We start from the raw sequence: 22,362 nt of genomic DNA, 5'->3' as shown, positions 1-22,362 counted from the left end.
TGTGACTGTCAGCCTCGGGGTTGTGATTTCAAGCCCCATGTTGGGCGTAGAGATTACGTAAAAAACTAAAATCTTAAAGGTAACAGAGGCAGCTAGAGATAGACTTTCACAAGGTCGCAAACTCCAGCTTTCTTGGGCAGGTGACTTCACTGCTCCGCACCTCAGTTTCCTCATCTGTAAAACAGGGCTGATAATAATAGTGTCTGTCTTGGGGCACCTGGGTGGCTCAGTCGGTTAAGCATGCGACTCCTGGCTTCAGCTTCAGTCACGATCTCACAGTTCATGGGATTGAGCCTCAGGTTGGGCTCTGTGCTGAGAGCGCAGAGCCTGCTGGGGATTCTCTCTCTCTCTCTCTCTCTCTCTGCCCCCCCACCCCGCTTACACATGCGTGTGTACACGCTCTCTCTCTCTCTCTTTCTCTCTCAAAATAAATAAGCATTTTTTAAAAACTCCAAGGAAAATAATAGTGTCTGTCTCATTGGGTTGTTCAGAGGAGTCAGTGAGATAGTACACGTTTTCTTTTTCCTTAGCGCTGTGAACCGTATCTGGCACAGAAAGCGTTCAGTTCTGACCGCTATTGTTATTGTAAGTACCACGAGGTGCTTTGGGTAGTACGAAAGAGAACTAACCAAGACTCTGCCCTCGAAGACCTCACAGACTTTATGGGCTGGCGAATGGAATGCACGTAAGAACGGGAGCAAGTAGGACGCTCCTCACGATCCAGTTACACACAAGGGCCGCGGGTCAGAATGAATCGGAGTGGTTCACGGAGGCCCTCGGTTCCTTTCAGGAAAGGCCTTTTAGGCCCCTGCGGGGAAGGTGAGCAAGACCTTGAACAACTTTTCTGCTTCCTTTTGAGAGAAGGTACTCATAATAATGTACATCCATATTCGCAGCCTCACTGATCTACTGTCCTTTTGAAATAAGCCGGTTGGAGTTAGCTCGTTGAAGAGGAGAAAACACACAGGCGGTGTTTAACCTAACAAAGCAGAGTTCGTGACCTGATGATGAGCGTCTGAGGTTTGAAGGTGTTCTGGGGTGACATCGTGCATGTTGCATTCTGTAAATATCTGTTCTGACATCAGAAGTCACCTTTAGGCTGGGCTGCTGGTCGTGGCCGACATAACTCTTTACGAAAATTAACTCCTGGGCCGCCTGGGTGGCTCAGTCAGTTAAGTGTCCGTCTTCGGCTCAGGTCATAATTTCCCAGTTCGCGGGTTCGAGCCCCGTGTTGGGCTCTATGCTGACAGCCCAGAGCCTGGAGTCTGCTTTGGATTCTGTGTCTCCCTCTCTCTGTTTCCTCCCCCGCTCCTGCTCTGTCTCCCTCTTTCTCTCTCTCTCAAAAATAAACATTAAGAAATTTTAATTAAAAAAGAACGTTACTAGATAAAATTTCAATCATTAAAAATTAAATTTTTATAAAGATTTAAAAAGTAAAAGATATGGAAGAACGTAAAAGAAAAAATTCACAGTTCCCCAATATCGCCCCTTGCTCACCAGAGGTAACTGCTATTACCGTTTCTGAAAAATGTTCTGTATTTGAACACACATAAGGCATAGGCGACTGATGCATACGCATGGCCATTTTTACCCCAAATGGGATCACACTGCACGTTCGTGACCACTGCCTGTATCGGTGACAGCGTATCTTGGATTTGGTTCCGTGTCACCGCCTATAGATCGACTATGTTCTTTTAACGTCTGCATAATATTCCATTACAACACTCATTGCTTTTAAGATTCCATTCCATAATTTGTCTGGCTAAGGGGAACAGGGGAGAGAGGACAAGGACCCCGAGGTTTAAAACAATCCCACGAAATTTTAGCCGCTATGAGAATCTGTCGGATCAGTACTTTTGGTTACTGCTTTGCAGAATACGTAAAATAAAGGCAAGTTTTAGGTCTAAGCCACAGGCCAGCTCTTCCTAACACTTCTGTAACCAGAAACCATGCTTAATTTACTAAAGTCCTCTGAGGATTTAAATAGCACATGGATAGAGCGGAACAGTGGATGCTATTTCGACTTTCAAAAAGTTTGGCAAGCTTTTCAACCCAAAGCTGTTTTTACGAAATTGAGTCACCAAGGGATTGGAGAGCAGTGTTTTGTCCTGGCTCCTGATCCGTGGCTTGGAGATAAGAAACAAAGAAACAAACAAACAAAAATAGAGTGAAAGGGACGCTTTTCTGAATGGCAGAAAAGAATACTGGAGGGCTACAAGGGATCAGCTCCGGGACTAATTTGATTTCATATTTATAGATGATTTGGAAGAGGAAGTATAGGACAAAATTGGTACGTTGGCAGATGTCTTTACGCTATTCCAATGAGGATCGTAAACTTCAGGAAGACCTTTGTTTTGTAGGAGCAGGCATGAAAGTGGCCGGCAAGCTTCGATATGAATAAACCCACAGAAATGTCTCTGGGGATGCATTCCTGAAGTTCATTTCCGAAGATTTATAATAGCCCTACCTCTTTATCTGTGAATAGGGTCTCTGCTTCAGGTGTCAGTAGGTGCAAAGAAAGGGACAGTGAAGTTGCTGGTATCATCAGGAGGGAGATGGTATTTAAACAGCATTATGTGGACGTAAAAGAGGAGACTAGGAAGCTGATCGCCACAAGATATATAAATAAAGAATGCTGCTTTGCGTTTCTCTAGCATAGCCCCAAAGGCAATTGGTATTCGATGGCCAGTGAGTTGTCTGTTCACTAACGTTCAAAGTGAAATAAGCCGAGTAGGTTAGGCTATCATTTCAGAAGAAATGCAGTCAAATGTTGTCTTCAACTTTACCACAAAATATTTTCCTGGCGGGCTCGGGTGGTAAAGCGCACGACTCTTGATCTTGGGGTTGTGAGTTCGAGCCCCACGTTTGGCGTAGAGGTTACTTAAAAAAAGTATCTTCCTTTTCAGAGGGCAACTTTTCATTATGAAAGTCAGAACTAGATGTCCTGACCTCCTCTGCCCCCACACATGTTTTTCAAAGCATGTCTTTCATACTGGCAGATACATTGTATCATGGAAGGGAACACCTAACAGAACCAGATCAGTGTCTTCAGAAGTTGTGGAATTTTCGGTAATAAATGATAAAGATGTCTGCCCCACGCACCTCGTGGTGTGGTTGAGAAACTCAAGCCAGCTGGATGATAAGAAACTGCCTTGTAAAGTGCTATACAGTAACACGGTAATATTACTTATTGCATGTTGTAATTTGGGATTAGAAATAGGAGGTGATTAAAGTCTAGGAAATTATCCTTTGTAGGTATTCGTGCAAATGTGCAAAGACTGGTATACAAGGATCTTCTTTGCATTGTTGTTTATATTAGCACATTATTAGAAGTAACTCAATTGTTCATCAGGGATTGGATAAATAAATTATGACATAGCCACACAGAAGAATGACAACAAGACATGTGTGTTGTGACATGGAACTATGTCCACGATATACATTAAGTGATAAAAAGCTGCAACTCAGCATGACTAGTATGCTTTCGATTTGGGTTAAAATTATGTATTACTAAAAGTGTGTAGAAACCCCTAGAAGAATACAGATGAAACTGTTAGCCATGCTTCTCTCTGGAAGGATAGGATGGTGGGGAACTTTTACTTTATGCTTTGTTTATTCCTGTACTGTTTGAATCGTTTACGATGGACATTATTCTTTTTGTAATTTAAAATGTGATGAAGGGGCACCTGGGTGGCTTAGTCGGTTAAGTGCCCAACTTCGGCTCAGGTCACGGTCTCACTGTTTGTGAGTTCGAGCCCCGTGTCGGGCTCTGTACTGACCGCACAGAGCCTGGAGCCTGGAGCCCGCTTAGGATTCTGTGTCTCCCTCTCTCTCTGCCCCTCCCCTGCTTGTGCTGTCTCTCTCAAAAATAAATAAACATTAAAAAAACCCAGCATACAATAAAACGGGATTAAGGGGCACATGGGTGGCTCAGTTGGTTAAGTGTCCAACTTCAGCTCAGGTCATGATCTCATGGTTCATGAGTTCGAGCCCCACATCGGGCTCTGTGCTGACAGCACAGAGCCTGGAGCCTGGAGCCCGGAGCCCGCTTCGGATTCTGTGTCTCCCTCCCTCTCTGCCCCTTCCCTACTCGCGCTTTGTCTCTCTTCCTCTCTCAAAAATAAATCAACATTAAAAAAATTCAATAAAATGAAATGTGAATAAAAGAAACATGAATTTGCCCTCACCCTGACTATTCTGTTATAATTGGGCGGGGAGGGGGGGAGCGTAGAAGGTGAGGGGCGAATTTATGTTGCGTGTGACTTGGGAATGCCTCCTGAAAAGAAACCCGGGGTCCAAAGCCCGCAGGAAATGGTGAGAGGAGAAAGTGGAGGAGACCGAAGAGGTAAAGAACAGGCGAGCGCCTTTCTTTTTCCACTAAGTGGAAAGCACACTCAGAGTTAAGGTCCCTTCTGCGTGCCCCCCTAACCGAGGCCCAGGACCTCCCTTAACGTGGCTCTCATCTCTCTGAGCTGCCTTTGGCCCTTGCTCTTCTGGACACCACACTAGATCCAGAATACAATAAGGGCGGAGACTTTGTCGTGGTCATTGTTGTATCCCCAACTCCTAGCAAACAAAAGAATGTTGAATCAGTGTTTGTTGGCTGCCGAGTGAATGTTCTCCATTGCAAATAGACTGTATCTTGAGCGGTTTACTTTTGCACCGTGGGGTCATCCCATGGTTTAAAAGGCTGAACAGAGCTTGTGGTCAGCTTGACCACTGGTGCCACGTATAGTTAGCTTTTATTTGGCTCGGGACTCTCCTGTGACAAAGCTTTTCTCTACTCTCCCCTTTCCAGATATAGCCAGAAGGCAGCGAGGAATGGCATGAAAAATCAGTTCAACCTCCACGAGCTGAAAATGAAGGGCCCCGAGCCAGTGGTCAGTCAAATCATTGACAAACTGAAGCACATTAACCAGGTAAGTGATACATTGGACAAAAATGGAAATGGGAAAAAATGAGGGAGAGACAGTATCTGCTGTTCCAACTGTGTTGCTGCATTTTCGTCAAAGATTCTTTCTGTTAACAAGGACTTCTGACCCTTGTTTTTCACCCCATTTTTATTTTGTTTTATTTCATTTTATTAAGTTTACTTATTTAGTTTTAGTAAGCTCTGTGCCCAGTGCGGGGCTCGAACCCATGACCCTGAGACCAAGGGTCGCACGCTCTTCTGACTGAGCCAGCCAGGCGCCCCTCCGCTCCACTTTTAAATTATGAAGGTAATTTTGTAATATTAGAGAAAACTCGGAAAATGGAGGGGAAAATATTTCTCACAATCCCACTACTCTATCCTGTTTTCATTTTTACCTGTTCTTTTCTAATATTTGTTCAGAAAACCACAGTCACACAGACTTTTTACATAATCGGAGCCGCACAAGTGATTTATAGTTCTTAAAATTAGCACTATATTGGAAGCACTTTTTCTTGTTGTGACAAATCTTCATATTAATCATTTTTTGTGGCTGCTTAAGATTTCTTTAAGTATTCATCATATTTAATTAGCTTGCTTTTGCTGGACATTGAGATTGCTTCAAATTTTTTACCATCATAAATAAAGCTACCTCTTCACGCATGGTGCTTTCTTCCTATCTTAGATCATTTTCTTAAAATATTGGAATTACCAGGTTAGAGGATGTGAGCATTGTAGTACATGTTTCCAAATTGCTTTCCAATGGGAAGATATCAGCTTTCACCGCCACTAGGAAGATACTAGAAGACCAGCTTCACTGCACCCTTGCCAACTTCTGACTCACTGCCATGCACAGAGACACCCACAGATTCCCTTGACCTGTACACAGAGTTTTTCCTCTCATGAGGCGTTTAGTAACTAAGACACAAATAGAAGTTAGTCGTACCATCTGCTTGTGATTGCTTTGTGGCCACAATAAAAAAAAAAAATGCCACCCAAAGTGCCACCGTTTACCAGAGTGACAGTGTTCCTGCTCCGTGATCCATGGGTGGGAGGGCCCTGGCACCCACTGACTTCTATTTGTAGCTTAGGAAGAACTTTCATGCGACTAAAATCCTATGCAAGAACAGAGGTTTCTGTATGAAGACATTGGCATGGTTTTGTTTTTTAATACGAAGGTTAGCAATGACATTTTTGTGGTTCTTAGAAAATGTTAGGAAGGGCTTTCTAACAGTGGTATATTTCACTGCAAATGGCTTTGTGAAAATATTTACAACACACTTGGGTGGGACTCCTCCAGTGCCCAGTAATGTGCTCTGTACCCAGTGAGCACTTAATAAATAGTCGTCAGCGCTGCTAAGCATGTGACGATGACAGTATTGGCCTAAAAGATCCTTCTTTCTGTGACATCACAACCTCGCTACGTTCTACGAAGCCTGGTGAAAGGTAGTAGGATTCTTTCCAAACGCATCTCTGAGGGGGTCAGAGCACAACGTAGACCACTTCCGGCTGGACACCGAGGGCATGATGTGCTTTACCTGGGGACAATAGCAGTATTTGTCCTCTGAATGATTTCCAAATGATCTCTGACCAGCTGTGTCTGGGTGGCTCCACTCAACTGGTGAGGTCCCAACACTGGTGACGCCAAACTCTCAGGCGCCGTCACTGTGCCCCTAATCCTAAAAGAATACTATCAGTAGATGTCTTCGGTCGACGAACCTTAAGGGACACCTGCTATGTGCGCAGCCAAGTGCCAGGGGCTTTGGGATTCACAAGAAGTCTAGTCCTCTGTATTCACAGCTTCCTTGGCGGGGAAGCCCAAGCACGGAAAGTGCTTAAAGGTAAGAGGCAGCCCGTGATGAGGAGCCAGAAGAGGGTTTTTGTGCATCGGTTCTGGCTGGGTTGCGTAGGCCTGAGGTGGGCCAGGCTAGGGGAAGAAGGAACGCACAGGGGGCAAGTGCCAAGAGCTGCCATAAACAATGAGTGCGCAGAGACAAGAGAGGGAGCAGCAGTCCCAGGAAAGATCAAGGGCCCGAGCATGGACCTCCACCGTGGTTAAAGGGAATGCTGTGTCAGACATGGGCTCCTATGTGATCCAGTGGTCACTAAAAATACTTACAGCCTTTCGGCAAAGACTTTGCACGTTTGATATTAATCCTATGGGAGACCGTGTGGGGTAGTGGGAAGAGCATGGGCTTTGGATCCAGATGGATCTGAATTTGGCCGTGGATCTTACTAGGTGTGTAACCTGGGGCAAGTCATTCGACTCGAGCTTTAGTTTTCTCCTCCGTACTATAGAAAGATATCAAAACCTCTCAGAAGGTTATCGTGAAGATTCGAAATTTTATCTGTCCCCCCCGTTGTAGAAAACTTGACTAAATGACACGTGTAACGTATTTTATATATTCCATATATTTTTCATATATACACAAATGTATATAATTGCATGTGCATGACAGATAATACGTGGCAGTTAAGACTATTATAATTCAGGATTTCCTCTGTAGGCAGGACTTGAGTTTGAAGGGGAGCGGTATTCCAGTACTTTTTGCCCGTCTAATCTGCTCCCCCAATTTGTGTGGTTGTCGATCCCTTTGGTGTGTCTCTTCCTCCTCCGTACTGTTTCCTTCCGTGCCTTTCCTCTGACTTCCAGCCCACAAGAGCTGAAACCACTTCACAGGTAGGGAGGTGTATATCGTGAGCGTCGAAAAGTCACCTTTACAGTTTCTTTCTCCCACCTCTGCAGTAAATGCGTATGTGAACATTTTTGGTTCCCTTGCAAATACCATTGAGCAACCAATTAATTCTCATTGATAGACCAGTTTTACCTGTTTAAGTAGAGCTGTTAAAATTGGTTGGGCTCCAAACACCCACACTGAGTTCTTCTTCTCATCTGTCTTGCTTTACATGGCAAAACACATTTGTTTTCAGACCTTCGATAAAATTTGTATTTTGGCTGTGATTCAATCTGAAAGTGAGACATTTTAGGAAAGTCGAGGAAGAATGTTAGGATGGCAGTAATGACGGCGAAGAAGATGATGATGATGTGTCATATCTGTATAGCGTTTAGGCATTTTTCAAAGTGATTTCTTGTTCTAAACGTCTAACTGGTTACATTGGGAAAAGCGTTCAGCCTGGAACAGTATAAGATATAGTACCGTCACAGAATCATTCTTTTCAAGAACTCATTGTGACCTTTGGACATTGCCTCGTCCTTACTGACCCTGCAGGGTAAATGATAAATAATCTTTGTCCCTTTTTGTGGCTAGGGAAACTGAGGCAGCAAGCCAGTGAAGGCTGTGTGGGCATGCTGCCAAAACGTCCAGCGAGTTCAGTTGAAAACGCGATCCGTCATCCAGATGTTGCTTCCCATACGCTGCCAAACATCTGGATTCACTGAATGCCTCACTAAACTGACCTAAAGTTTTAGTGATTGGAAGCGGGGAGCGGGGGTGGGGGGTGGGGGATAGAATCAAGTTAACGTGCCCAGGTTCACGTGTAAGTGAGTGGCAAGTCCCAGAGTACAATGTTGTTTTCCTAGGCCCCCCGCTTGGTGCCGTGTCTATGAAACTCCAGTAGGATGCTCCAAAAGACGCATCTGTAGATGCAGGGCCACTTACTTCTGTCTATCTAGGTAGGTACGCCCGTGTGTGTCCATCCAGATGGACTGCAGCTCGGCCATTTATGAGCACTTCCCGAAATAACTCTTCGCTTTCTCACATGGAAATTCTCAGCTGCCTCCTTTCAGGTTATACTTGCTGTTGATAGCACTGGAAATAATATACTCACTAAGGGAATAAAGTAACATTATTTCCAGATTGACAGTCCCGTGGTGTGACCTTGAGGGGATGGGTTCAGGGTCAGGCCTGGGCCCCTTTCCTGGGAAGGCCTGCAGGTGTGGAATGTCCTCCCCTCCTCCTTCGAAGCCAGAGTTCATGTGTAACATTCCCACGATTGGAAATGAGGACCTTTTTATTTCCTTTTCGGTTTCCAATTTGTGTGAGGATTTATTGCCGTGTGTTCGCAGAGGAACTGGACGCTTTTAAGGCCTCGGCGTCAGTTCTGAAATTTGCTAGGCCCTGTTACTTTCAAACAACAACAACAACAACAACAAGTTTTATTTTTGTTAGTGTTCTGCTCCAAGGCTCCTGCGTGGAGAGAAGACCCCCCAAACACCAAGAATGATCGCAATACCTTCTTACCCCAGCGATATTGTGGGCCATTTGCCCTCTAACCTAGCCTCGTTGGGGACGTTTTCTCTCTCTTTAAGAGTAGCTCTGTAGTTAGTGCGAATTTAGCAGTCCCTAAACCGCTGTCAGTTATTGTTCCCGAGGAGAATCTAGCTGTTTATTGTTTGCCGCCAGTTTCAGTTCAGGTTCAAATGAAATTCCAGAAATTGTTTCCTGCCTGTTGTAAACAGTCGAAGCCAGAGCAGTCAATACCTGCCCATTTGGTGTCTGAGCTTTTCATTCAGAGCTGGATAAAGTCTCATCTGTTCGGGATGGCTGAAATGTCCTGCTGAATGGTGGGGGAGTGGACGAGGTGGCCTCTTAAGATTCCTTCCAGCCGTGTGATTCCGTGATTTGTAGCTCAAGGTCAGCCTTTAACCCAGCACCCTCTTGTGAACAAGTCTTGTGACTTTATTCTCTGCTCTGCCGCTCTTTTTAAAACACCCTGTTCCCAGGTCACCCCTTTCTACTTTGTAACCTCTCATCTTTTCAGAGCTTGTTCTCTTCCCACCAGTCCTCCAGCCTGGGCAGATGGAACTTCAACTTGCCCTTCCCCCCACCCAATTCCTCTGTCCTACTGCCTTGTTCCCGTTAGGCTATGAAAGCATCAAACTATGAAAACACGTTTGCATCCATCACCCCTAAGGTTTCCCTCCTCCGGGGCCAGATAGGCGACCTGTCTTCGGATCACGTGAGCCACGTGACCCCATGCGAAGGATGTCAGTTCCGCCATGTAATTGCACTGCACAGTTCAGTTTGTAAAGCTCTTTCACGTACGTTAGATACACTGATCTTCACGATGGCTCTGAGAAGCAGGCCTTATTGCCTACATTTACCAGATGAAGAAACTCGGGGCCCCGGAAGGGCTAAGTGACCTACATGTAGTAAGTGGTAGGCCTAGACCTACAATCCAGGGCCACTGATTTCAGTCTGTGCGGCCTTTCCTTATACTTCTTTAAGGCCACAGCACACCTTGCTCTGGTTAACGAGTCTAGACAAAGAAGATGTGCAGGAGCACAAGTCACTGAAACTCTTTAATTTGTCTGACAATTTCCGAGTCCCTAATACAGTAATTTCCATGGTTGAAGCTCTGAAATCACCGGCAAGGAAAGGATGAGCGTATTGTTTACCAAACTTCAATTAGGAAGATTCTGCAAGGGGCGCCTGGGTGGTTCAGTCCGTTAAGCATCCGACTCCTGGTTTCTGCTCAAGTCACGAGCTCACGGTTCGTGAGATCGAGCCCCACATCAGGCTCTGTGCTGGCAGCATGGAGCCTGCTTGGGATTCTCTCTCCTCTCTCCTCTCTCTCTCTCTCTCTCTCTGCCCCTCCCCCTGCTTGCTCAGGCCCTCTTTCTCTCTTTCAAAATAAATAAATAAACATTAAAAAATTTTTTAAAGAGGAAGATTCTTTGAAAACCAACCACCATGCTAGATGGTGTGGAAACAGAGACACTTTGTGATGTGGCTTGGAGTTATACACAGCAGACAAACTTTCTATTAGCTGTCTCTGATTTATAAAATGAAGTGAAACGGTCAAAAAAATGTAAAAAGTGAATCAGACAGACAGTAGAATTTCTCCATTTCCATCCCCCTTGGCAAGCCCCTGAAAAGTATTTTTAAGGTCGCTGCCAGACCACTCTGTCATAAAAAGACACTAACTTTTGAAATAGAAAGTTAAAACTTTTAATAAGTTAAAGAGTAAAGTTGTTAAGTGTCAGAGAACTACCCAGGACGTTCCTTAGCATGTGATTTAAAAACAAAATCTTTACATGAATCTCAGGCATGGTAGAAAACACGGAGCAACTTTTTTCATAGTCTTCCCACAGTAAAACCAGCGAGAGTCATAAAACACTGGCCTCGTCCCATGGTTGCTAGAAAAGCCAACATTGATCTAAAATTTCAAAATAAAAGGAGAGCCCTTTTGAGAGTCAAATTTAAATAAAAGGCCTTTCCAAATGGAATTATGTCCCAGTGTCTGTCACACTTAGCGTGGCAGAACTTTAGTAATGGCCATTTCCATATGGAGTCAGAATGTGTGTGTGTGTGAAAGACAGAGTGTCTACAATGGCATGTTAACAAGAGCCAATGAATGACTTCTGAGTTACAAAAGGACAATGTGAGTTGGTCTTTAAATACCAGACCTAGACTCTGTGGAGCTAAACATCATTTCATGAAATAAAAGGGAATTAGCTGATGCATTCCAAAACACATTTATCATTAAAAAATCTTGTCATTTTGCTTAATAGCCTGAAAAATAATTACAATGTCTGGTGGCTTTGGGGAGCATGTGTTTTTAATATCTTAATTACCATGTACAGTTTAATAACCCTGCACCAAGAAGAATTCCCAAGTATTTCGTAGTAAGTTTTTTGAAAACGAACCCTTTTCTATATTTAGAATCTAACAGGATTAAAGGTACTTAAATTAGGTCATGTATTTTAGTCCTTGCATATTAAATGAAATTACTCAAAAATGGAAGATGAGTCAGGGGTGGTGAGCCAAAACCTTATGGGTAGCAGTGTTGTGGTAATCTGGACTTAGCAATGAAGGGAAAGACATTATCTTTTTCCATTGCAGTATATTGTACTCTCTTGTGAGTGTTTTGTTTTAGTTAGAAGTATTGGACATGTCAGCTATGGAAAGACAAGCTCTGCTACATATGACGAGATAATTCTATCAAACTACAAAGGTGACCAGATTTACAAAGTTAGAGACAGAGTTCCAAAATATCTCTGAAATCCATAAGGTCTCATGTGCTGTTTACATTTACCTGCTGGCCAAATGCAACACATTTTTAAGAGCAAACGGTTGTTCTCTACCTCCCCCCCCCCCATAAGCCTTCACTATAAGCAGTGTATCAGTAAGTGCACATTCAAAGACTATTCAAGGAATTCAGAGATAATTTTTTACCTAGATGTATTTATGAATACGCATCTTGCCTCTGGGCTGTCAGCACCTTAAATCTGAGACCATGCATATAGTTCTCTATTTCGTATAGCACCCAACATCGTATCATGTATAGACAATATATATATAATATTTTATTGGTCAACTTATTCAAAGGACTCAACCTTTGCTGCTCAATTGATTTCCTAATTTAGATTCAATTTAAGGCACTCCTCGCATTCAATATTAAACCAGCTTCTGTGCTAAAGGACAAGTTTACATAAGTGCAGGGTTGTAGTTAGCAGGGGCCTTTGGGTCATAGGGTCCAGCCCTCTGATTATACAGATGAAGAAATTAAAGCCAAGAGAGAGAAATGACTTGTCCAAAATCATACTGCCAGGAAATGGCAAAGCTGAGGCTGGGAAATGAACACGTCAGTATGTTGCAGTGCCATTGCTCTGGCTTCCAAAGGCTCCTGTGTAACATAGAACATTCTTGCAGGCACGCAAGCACACTTCCTTACGCAGTACTCCTGAGCATGGCAGAAGCCCATTCTTCAGCAGTTTCATCTTTGGAACCAAAAGCAGAAGAGCATGAGGCATGACCTTGCTAATTATTTACCTCCTATTATGATTAGTAACTAGTGCCTGGTCACAACAAGTACAGATTGGTGCCCGTCGCCTCACTCAGCCCACGTACCCGTTGCATGCACACCATGGTTGGAGTGGGGGTGTCTGCTGGGGGTCACTGAACCCAAAGCAGGCAGAGTCAGCAAGACTTGTCCGCGGCCTCATACCCACCCCCAGAGTCGGCCTCGGGCTCCTGTCTACACCCAGGGCTGGTCGTTCTGGGACTCTCATGCTCTGGATCTCAACTCCTCCAAGCTTCCTGGGTGCACTGTACTCATTTATCTTAGTGCCTTCTCCCTCCTTCCAGAATGGCAAAATTAGCATCATGTTAGTCAGTGGGCTTCTGTGCCAGTTAGCTCGGTTGTTCAGGCAGTGTATTCAGATTGTGTTCCATAGGGAGTAGAGATGTGGGAGACAAGCTGTGGGGGGGTGTTCTGAGTCCCCATTCCTATTTTAACCAGCGCAGCTACGTTTTTAAAATCTGCTTTACATATCCGTCTTCGGAGTAAGATTTCACTCAAACAAAGGGTTCCAACTGCTAACACAATAAGACGTGCCCTTGAAGCTCACATGAAAGGTTTTCTCCCATATGAGCCTTTTTTTTTTTCGTTAGAGCATTCGTGCAACAAACGTACTCCTGCGTGTAAGACAGTCAGAGAATGCCTTCCAGTCCCCATCAGCCACTTCTAAAATGAACTGTTGGTTAAAATGGGGACCAAACGGGAGAGTGTGAATGACTAGGTGGAGACATTATTCCTACTGGCAGTGATGTTCCTGTTGGAAGGCCCACATCCTTGTACTCGTGAGCCAAAAGTATCTCCTTAGAATCTGAAGACCGGACACATCTCTGTTTTCCTTGCACGAGCCATTAGGATTCTGCCGATGGGAGTGAAACTACACAGGGCAGGCACTTTTGCCCCTGGGTGGCAGCCTTTTGTTCGTTGGCTCAACCGAATGTGTGGCCTCAGTCCTGTGTGCGCCCGTGGTTATTTGAGACCTAACCCTGTACTGTAAACTTATTTGACACGTGACCAGGGATGTTTCCATATCCTGTGTGGGCTCGGTGTTAGTACTTAGTGAAATGTAAAATAATAATAATGGGGTCAAGTCTGTATCCCTAGCTGTATGCTTGCCTTAGATAGCAACCGTAGTGATTTTGCATAGCAACTGTTACGTGGAATGTTTCCAGCAGATTTCTAACTAATGTCAAAGTGAAAAAATTACATTTTTATTAATATGCACTGCAATAAAATCGGATAGTTTCCCAATAGGGTTTAAGCATGTTCTTATTTGTTTAATTAGTTGACTTGGATATTATTTTCTTCATAGGCCATATTCTACGAAGGCATCACTTTTCGGAGTGATATCTATTCTGTATCATGGGCAAGCAGTTGACAAGAGCAAACAAAGCTAAGAGAGTTACTCTTGTGGTCTGTCATAAATAATGAGGCCCAAGTTCGCATCAGTTATATCCCAGGGCACTGAAGAGTCTTTTGGTTATTATCATGGTATCACCATTAGCAAATTTTTAACCATCACGACAAATAGGAGAAGAGCCAAAAGACTGGAGAGAGACCTGGGTTTGTACCCTTACCTTTAATAAGGGGTAGAAATTGAATTGTGAAAACCACAAATCAGGGAGCCTGGTATCACATCTTGGCAAAATTCTAGACAAGATTCTTGGAGAGCATGAGCTTTTAGAAGCCACTGTGATGATTCCTAAAAGCCACCGTGGGCTCACTCAGAACAAATCAAGCCATTGCCCCTGACGTGTGCGTGCGTGCGTCTGATTTTACTACATCGGGGAATGGCAGAGACATGGCGTACCCACATTTCAGCAAGGTGTTTGACAGAGATTCCTGTGATCCTTTTTAAACAAGCGACAAGTGATGTTGGCTGAGTGATCGTATAGTTCGGTAAATGTATAGCGGATTAACTATCATATCTGAAGAATATTTTCTTAACATATCAGTGTCAACCTGGAGAGAGGCTTTTAGTTGTTTGCTTTGTACTTGACCCTTACTGCCTAAAGTTTTTTACCAGTGACTTAAGACAGGGAAGGCATAATTTTAATATTTTAGTGACAGAATGAAGCTAGGTGGGGTTAGCTAATACATCGATAACACGATCAGGATCTAAAAATATCTCAGTGGGATGGAATGGGAGAGAAAACCAGCAAAGTGAAGAGTTACAGGGATAAATGCAAACAGAGTGTTACATGTAGATTCACGAACATGACTATGTAAGCGCAATGGGGGAAACCCAGCTTAGTAAACATGTTTGTTTTTTTCAATTATGATGGAAACAGCAATAAGGAACAATGAAACCTTCACTGACCCACAAGAATATATCTCTCAAATATAGCGATCACTTAGCAGCTCTTTTGGTGTCGGGGCCATGATTGGTGGGGTAAAGGGGGACATATGTGTATGTGTATGTTGGGGTGGGAGGGGCGGGGCATGGAAGTGAGTGGCCCGTGAAATATTCTTTATCCTGTTTAAAGGTTCAAAAGGACTGGGGCACCTGGGTGGCTCAGTCGGTTAGGCATCTGACTTTGGCTCAGGTCGTGATCTCGCAGTTCATGGGTTCAAGCCCCGTGTCGGGCTCTGTGCTGACAGCTCAGATCCTGGAGCCTGCTTCGGATTCTGTGTCTCCCTCTCTCTCTGCTCCTCTGCTGCTCTCTCTCTCTCTCTCTCTCTCAAAAGGAAATAAAAATAAAAATTTTTTTTTACAGGTTCAAAAGGACTGTTTTGGGATGGCAATGTTTACCGTTCCACATGAGTTTTGGTTAAACCAATACTATCTGCTTTAGTTGTTAAGTGTTACTGGTGTGTGATTTAGAGTCATTGTAAAAAAAAAATTTGGGAGCCATGGCACGGTGTAACCTAGTTTGGGGAAAGTACAAAGACCTTAGAACCGAACATAGATTTGTGTTCAAACTGCAGGTACGTTACTTTGTGGCTGCCTAGATTTAGGCCAAATTGTTTAACCTCCCGGTACTCAACTTTCCTCATCTGTGAAATGGGTATACTACGATCTGTCTTGCAGCGTTAGTACAAGTGTTAGAGATAATGCCTGTAGTAACACTCAATACATTGTAGCTACTCTATTTCTTCATATTATAATGGTATGAAGAGTTAGCATAAAGGAAAGTCCATGAAGGGAGAAGACCTTTTGAGTGGCTTGATTCTCTTTGCCTCAATTTATCAATTTCTGGAATGGAAAGACTGCAACTTTTCTAGTTTAGATTGTTACTTCAATGATTTCAAATTCTAAATATAATAATCCAAATCCTAAAGATTCTTGGAAAAATGTATCTAGCCAACCTTCGACAGATTTTTGAACTATTTAAAGTTTAGTTTGGCTCAAAGTAACTGAATGGAAAATTAAGATGATAAATGTTTTAAAATTTTATATATGTATATATATATATATATATATATATATATGTATGTATATATATGAAGGAGTGTGTGTTTAAATCAAGTTCTTCAGATTTTCCCAAGTCTGAACTCTGCCCTAAAGTGGGGGATCTATAAATAGGCAGTCTGCCCTTAGAGTGCAGCTCTGAGATCTTAGCACATGATCCCCAAGTCCCATTTTATCTTTAGCCCCACCAGGACCTTTCATGGAAGGATGGTATTGAGTGAAGATACTTCAGAGCTATAAAGTCAGGGCAAGTTAATCTGCATTCCTTTTGCATTTTGCCCTCTGGTTGAAGATGGTGAGAGGTTCCTATATTTAAAACCCGGCTGACATGATATCCTTATTGGCAGATGCCTCCCAGGAGGTATTTGGAATGATTTGGAGCGGCATATACTATGTTCGTGAGCGTGTGTGTACTCCACATGCCGACAGGACAGAAAGAATTCACAGGGCTTGGGGCTACTGAGCTTTCTCGAGACGCCATCACTCTCAGCTGTTGGGGTGATGTCACAGATGCCAGGAACGCTGCCTAGGCCCCAGTGCCCGGAGCTCTATTTTGCACTGCAGAGCCTAAGGCAGACAGGACCCATTCCATGGGCTCCGCCATCAAAGAACTTTGGAATTTGTTAGCCACAGGCTGGGACCAGCAACCACTTGTCGTCTGGGCAAAAGGAGAGCCGCCCCCTGCTGCCTGAGCCTTTGTCCCTGCCTGGGATACCATGGAAAATGGGGAAGGAATCCAGACTCATTAATGAGCTAATACAAAAGATGAAGCCAAGCCAAAGGCAGTTTGTTAAGGCTGCATATGGATTCTCGAAGGCGGTTGGAAGGATCTCCAGATCGGAACCCAGTGGCGCTGTTGCCTCTGTTTGCCAGACCCAAGTAGAGTATCCCTGTGGGGAGCCATTTCCATATTGCCGATTTCTTCTTTAGGGAATGCCAGGCCCGGAGCTGTCACATACCAAACTTGGTTGATCAATAAATACAATCTGTTAACCCACCAGACAAATGATCGTTAAAGCCACCAGTTTCGTCGTCAGATGCTGCGGTGCAGCTCAACTCTGAGCTTCCACTGGGTTGCATGGCTTTTGTTCTTGCCTGTCGTTCCTGGAAGTCGCTTAAACCATGACTGCTTTTTACTTTAAAGTTGTATTTATTTAAGTAATCTGTATACCCAACGTGGGGCTCGAACTCACGACTCCAAGACTCTAAGTCGACCGACTGAGCCAGACAGGTGCCCCTAAACCGTGACTACTTCTGTGATTCCTTTCCAAATTGAAACTCATCGGGAAAAAAAAAAAAAGTAAAATATAATGCGTATATATGATATGTAGTTTATATAGTATAGGCCATATATAAAATCTCCTCACCATGTATTTATTTAGCAGTTATTTATTGAATGTCCACGTTGCATATAGTGCTGAGTTTGGTGGGCTCTGTGGATAAAGACAGAGAAAATCTCCCCATACACATTTATCGTCACCTGCGCATATATCGTTACCGTTTGTATTCGTTTCTTCAATATTGAGCGGCTCTGTGTGCCAAGCGGTGATACGGCCAACTTCAGCCCAATCCTTGCTTTTAAGGAGGATGAGGAAAACATCCTACATAACTAGAATCCAAAGCCTAGAGTAAGTGTCCTAAGAGAAATAGAAACCAAGTACTATGCAAGCCCTGAGAAGGGAAGGATTAATTCCCACCAAGGGAATTAGACAAGACTTCAAAAATAGGTAGCCTTTAAGCCAGGCTTTGAAAGATGAGGAGAATTTTGACGGATAGCGGTTGGAAGAAAGGATCTTCCTGGCAGAGGAATGTGGAGCGAACAATGGCACAAAGACATGAAAATATGTCAGTAGCCTCGGCCTGATGGAGAGTCTGAACTTTACTCTGTCAGCAGTGGAAAGTCGGTGAAGGGCTTGGAGGAGGAAGGCGGCGTGGCCACATCGCTGTTTCATGATGTTAACTCTGCCAGGAACGTGAAGGGAGGTTTGGAGGTGAAAAATCGGGGGCAAGGAGTCCATTTAAGCCATAGCATTTGCAAAGCAAAGAAGTAAAGCTTGTTATTAACATTCATTAACCTTCCTTTCCAGTGTCTGGTGGAATAGGTTAGGGGATAAGAGCTGCTCTGTCCCTGAAGTCAGGCCACTCCTCTGTCGGTCATTAGCCAGGACATAGGAAGGGCCGTAGCTTTTGCAGTGGGTTGGGTCTTAGACAAGCAGGTAGCATGGCGTGACCTTCCCAAAGCAGACCAGTACCGTATCTGGGCCCCACAGTAGAAAATTCAAAGAAAATTCTGGTACCTCCAGAGATCTGTCCCTCATTGAACCTCAAGTAGAAGTTCTCACAATGAAGTATTTAGATTCCCCGATGAATGTGTTAACTATTACTTTTTAATCAATTTGTTACACGCTTTTTTTAGTCAGGATTCCAATTAAAAGTGGCTCCTTGGCTGTTGAATGTTGAGTGCCAGCCATCCGTTCACTGAAGCCTCAAAAATTACCAAAACTGTGAGAAAGATTGAGAGAGATTATAGTGTTTTTCTTCAGCTGCCACTGTGGGTGCTTAGATGTGCTGGAGAGACTACTGTGTTTCGTGACAGCCTCACAAAGAGGAGCGAGGGAACCCGAGGGAAGCACTGACTGTTCGCCTTCTCCAACCTTCTTAAAACACATTTTCCCATTTGTTATCAACTCCTGTGTTTTTCTAATTATGGCAGCCACTTAGAGTTGGTGCTGTTTCCCCAGCATGGTCTCCAAGAACTTTATATACTTTATATATAGGACCCTGCTTGGTAATGTTGCTCAAGCATGTGCTGACAATGAGCTGACCCGACCTTTCACCGAGACCGGCTGGCGGGCCCCTGACACTGCTTTTTCTCCCCACCGCAACACTCCCGTGGCCTTGCTGGTCAGAGCAGATGCTAAGAAGGCAGATAAGGTGTCTTGTTCGGGCACCGCAGAAGCTTGTTTACAGCGCTTCCCCAAGGGTGGGGTCTCGTCCGCCCAGCTCGTCACTATCTCTTCTTCGAGAACAGTGCCTGGCACGTACCGAGCGACTAGGAGCCATCGCGTGAATCTGTGAAGGATTCTGTTCCAGTTTGTGACTTGGCTGTTTTCCTCCAGTTTGGGGAGACATTCTCCCTCCAACCGTGATCCTGTGCCTGTGCCACCGTTGCGGTTTGGAAGCACATAACTCGTTTCCTAGTTTCATGGGTGCACAACACGGGCAGAGGGAAGGTTGGGCCCAGAATGGATACTCAGCGTCTCAGCAGTACTTGGTTTGGATGATGAGATTTAGGACGTTTGGCCTAATGAGATGTAATGAGATTTTTGGACTGAGAGTTGATGCTGAAATGTGTTGAGACTTTGAGGATGTTGTGATAAGGTAAATGTATTTTGCATGTGGGGTGCACACGAATTGATGAGAAAACGTATGCGCGTGTATAGAGAAAAAGCAAGAGAGTAGGGGGGTTCTTGCCGCCGTCAAAACAATCATAAGATGTTACGTTGGAGTTTTGTCTTCAAAGCATATGCAGAATATTCCAAGTGTGACAAGAGTCATCTAAAATACTCCTGCCTTGACTTAAAAAATATTTTATTTAGGGGCACCTGGATGGCTCAGTCGCTCGAGCGTCTGACTTTGGCCCAGGTCGTGATCTCACGGTTCGTGAGTTCGAGCCCTGAATCGGGCTGACAGCCCAGAGCCTGGAGCCTGCTTCAGATTCTGTGTCTTCCTCTCCCCCCGTCCCTCCGCTGCCCACACTCTGTCTCTCTGGCTGTCTCAAAAATAAATAAACATTAAAGAAACAATTAAAAAATCTGATTAATTTTTTCCAGGCTCATTGAGATACAGGTGATATATAACATTGTGAAAGTTTAAGGTGTACCACATTTTGCTTTGGTACGCGTCTCCGTTGCAATCTGATACCCCCGTAGCATTAGCTAACACCTCCATCGTATCACGTAATTACCGTTTCTTTTTGGTGGTGGAAACACTGAAGATCCCCTCTTCCTTCGCTTTCTTGAGAAACATGGTGGAATGGTACCAACGTTTTCCCCACGAGTGCTCGTTCCGCTAGGCAGCAGGTGGAATTCTTGTTGATGGAGACCCCAGGCTATCTCCTACTACGCCTGTTCTGTCCCATAAAATATGAAATTAATTGGGGATGGAAAAATCTATTTTATCCGTCTAAGCTTAGCTCGTTGAAGTTTGAAGAGCTGAGATGAAACAGTAATCCATGTGCCTATTTTATTTCTAGACTCCAGCCTTCCTGGGTCCTGAAGCCCCGCGGTGACTCATGCCTCAGTGTTAGGTAGCTACATGTTGGGAAACTGTCTGATGTGCGAGCTATAAAAGTGAATAAAGTGACTAGGATCGTTAGCACCACCTACCCTATTTACACAGATTTCTCGTGCCTTCCCCCAGGAAATAGTCTCTATGAGGAAGGACAGAGGAGTCTGTGATCTTGTCTACCTCCGGCATATTCCTTTGCACCCACCATGTACCACTCACTCTAAGTTGTCACCTCTCTGCTGACCTCACTAGCCCTGAACTCCCTTTCCCGTAGCCAGTCACCAAGCGCTCATTCTTTGTGACATTACTTGTCTGAGATCCTTTGCCCCCTCTGTGCCACTCCCCTAGTGCAGGCCTATCTGACTTCACCATTGACTCCCCCCATCAGGCATGGAGACTAGAAAAATCAGTGAGGCACTTACTGCCCTTGGCTTATGTCTTCGTCTTCTTATAAGAGCACTGTGGTCTCCGACAGGACTTACATTTTGCTTTTGTTGATCCATTTGCGTAACTTCTGTGTCTACCGCGAAAATACTTGTTGCCTCCCTTTTTAAGTCCCCGACTTACTTGCCTCCCACTCTCTGAGAGCGAGGGACCTCTTCCCTACAGCTCCTCACCCCCTTTCTTCCTAGCCACCCACTCTCATCATCCACTTAATTTCAGAATTTCCCTTATAGGTTCATTTTTTTTTTCTCTATGCCCTTAGTAATTCTGTCTTTAATGAAAAATAGTAAACAAACAAAAAAATGACCTGGAGAAAGACCGTGATGAAGGCCAAGTAGCATTTATCGAGTACTTGCTGAGTGCTGGTACTCCTGGGTGTTTTGAAACATCAAACAAACAGCACCATGCCTGTTATATGCTCCCTTCTAGATTAAAAAAAAATCCATAATCTATAAATGCTTTTGGCTAGTGATGATGAACAGCAGCACTTTTTTTTTTTTCCAAAGCAAAAACACCAGAAGTTTGGAAAGGAATTTGCAAGTTGTGTTGTAATGCAACTGATCTCTTTCTTCCTGAGAAAGTTGGTTTCTTGCCAAAGCGTTCAATTCAGGCCCACGCAAACTGGGTGTATTTATAGAGGGCCAAACGGGGAAGAGAACATGATAAACTTTCCTCCCCGGCACAGCAGACAATGGCAAACAATCACCAGGTGAATGCCGCGTAGCACAGAAATTGGGGAGCAAAACGCCTGTGAGCAGCTGGTTCAGATCTAGGGGCTCAGAAGCGTTATGCCGGATGATGACAAGCCCTGAGGGATTTGGGGGGGCCCTCTCTACCTGGGGGACATCGAGGGGACTGGCCCCACTACCACTGCCTCTGAATTCTTCAAGATGTCAATAAGAAAATAAGTATCTCTGCACTTAAGGGTTTTAAAGTTTAGGAGGCCCTTTTATTTATGTTGCCACATGTATTTCCCCCTCCTATCCTGTGAGCTAGCTATCACTAATATTCTCTTTTGTAGACGAAGACACTCAGATTGTAATAAAAAGGTTGACCTTACTCTAAATTCCGTGATCTTTATTCTCCTCTGCTGGGGGAAGAAGAACCATTAAGACGGTCTTATTATCTAGGAGGTTCCTTGATGTAGCCTAGAATTAGCAGCTCCACCTCTAGCAATTTCTTCTAAGGAAAGGGTGGACTAGTCCACAAAGACGTATAAGGATAGCCCGGTGGCATTGTTGGCCATAGCGAAGAATTAAAAGCAACCCAAATATCTGTCAGGAAATTTATTATGTGAACGATATCATTTCCATAAAATGGAATATTCTGCAGCCACTTAAAAATACATTTTTTAAGATTTTAATTAATCTCTACCCCCAACATGGGGCTCGAACTCACAACCCTGAGATCAAGAGTCACACGCTCTACCGACTGAGCCAGCCGGGTGCCCCTAAAATTTTTTTTTTTATTTTTTAATGTTTATTATTTTTGAGAGAGAGAGAGAGAGACAGAGAGAAAGCAGGGGAGGGGCTGAGAGAGAGGGAGA

General features: G+C 44.1%; 1 protein-coding gene across 1 annotated transcript in view; it reads left to right on the top strand.

The window, feature by feature from the left end:
• The window catches only part of GPC3 (glypican 3), a 422,044-nt gene that overhangs the window by 317,175 nt on the left and 82,507 nt on the right, over positions 1-22,362 (top strand). Inside the window, exon 6 of the mRNA XM_049644836.1 lies at positions 4,799-4,919. Within this exon, the coding sequence (XP_049500793.1) occupies positions 4,799-4,919 (121 nt within the window). The remainder of the gene's footprint in view (positions 1-4,798; positions 4,920-22,362) is intronic.

Source organism: Panthera uncia, chromosome X (genome assembly GCF_023721935.1).
Source record: "Panthera uncia isolate 11264 chromosome X, Puncia_PCG_1.0, whole genome shotgun sequence".
NCBI lineage: Eukaryota > Metazoa > Chordata > Mammalia > Carnivora > Felidae > Panthera > Panthera uncia.
This window is presented reverse-complemented; position numbering and strand designations above follow the sequence as displayed.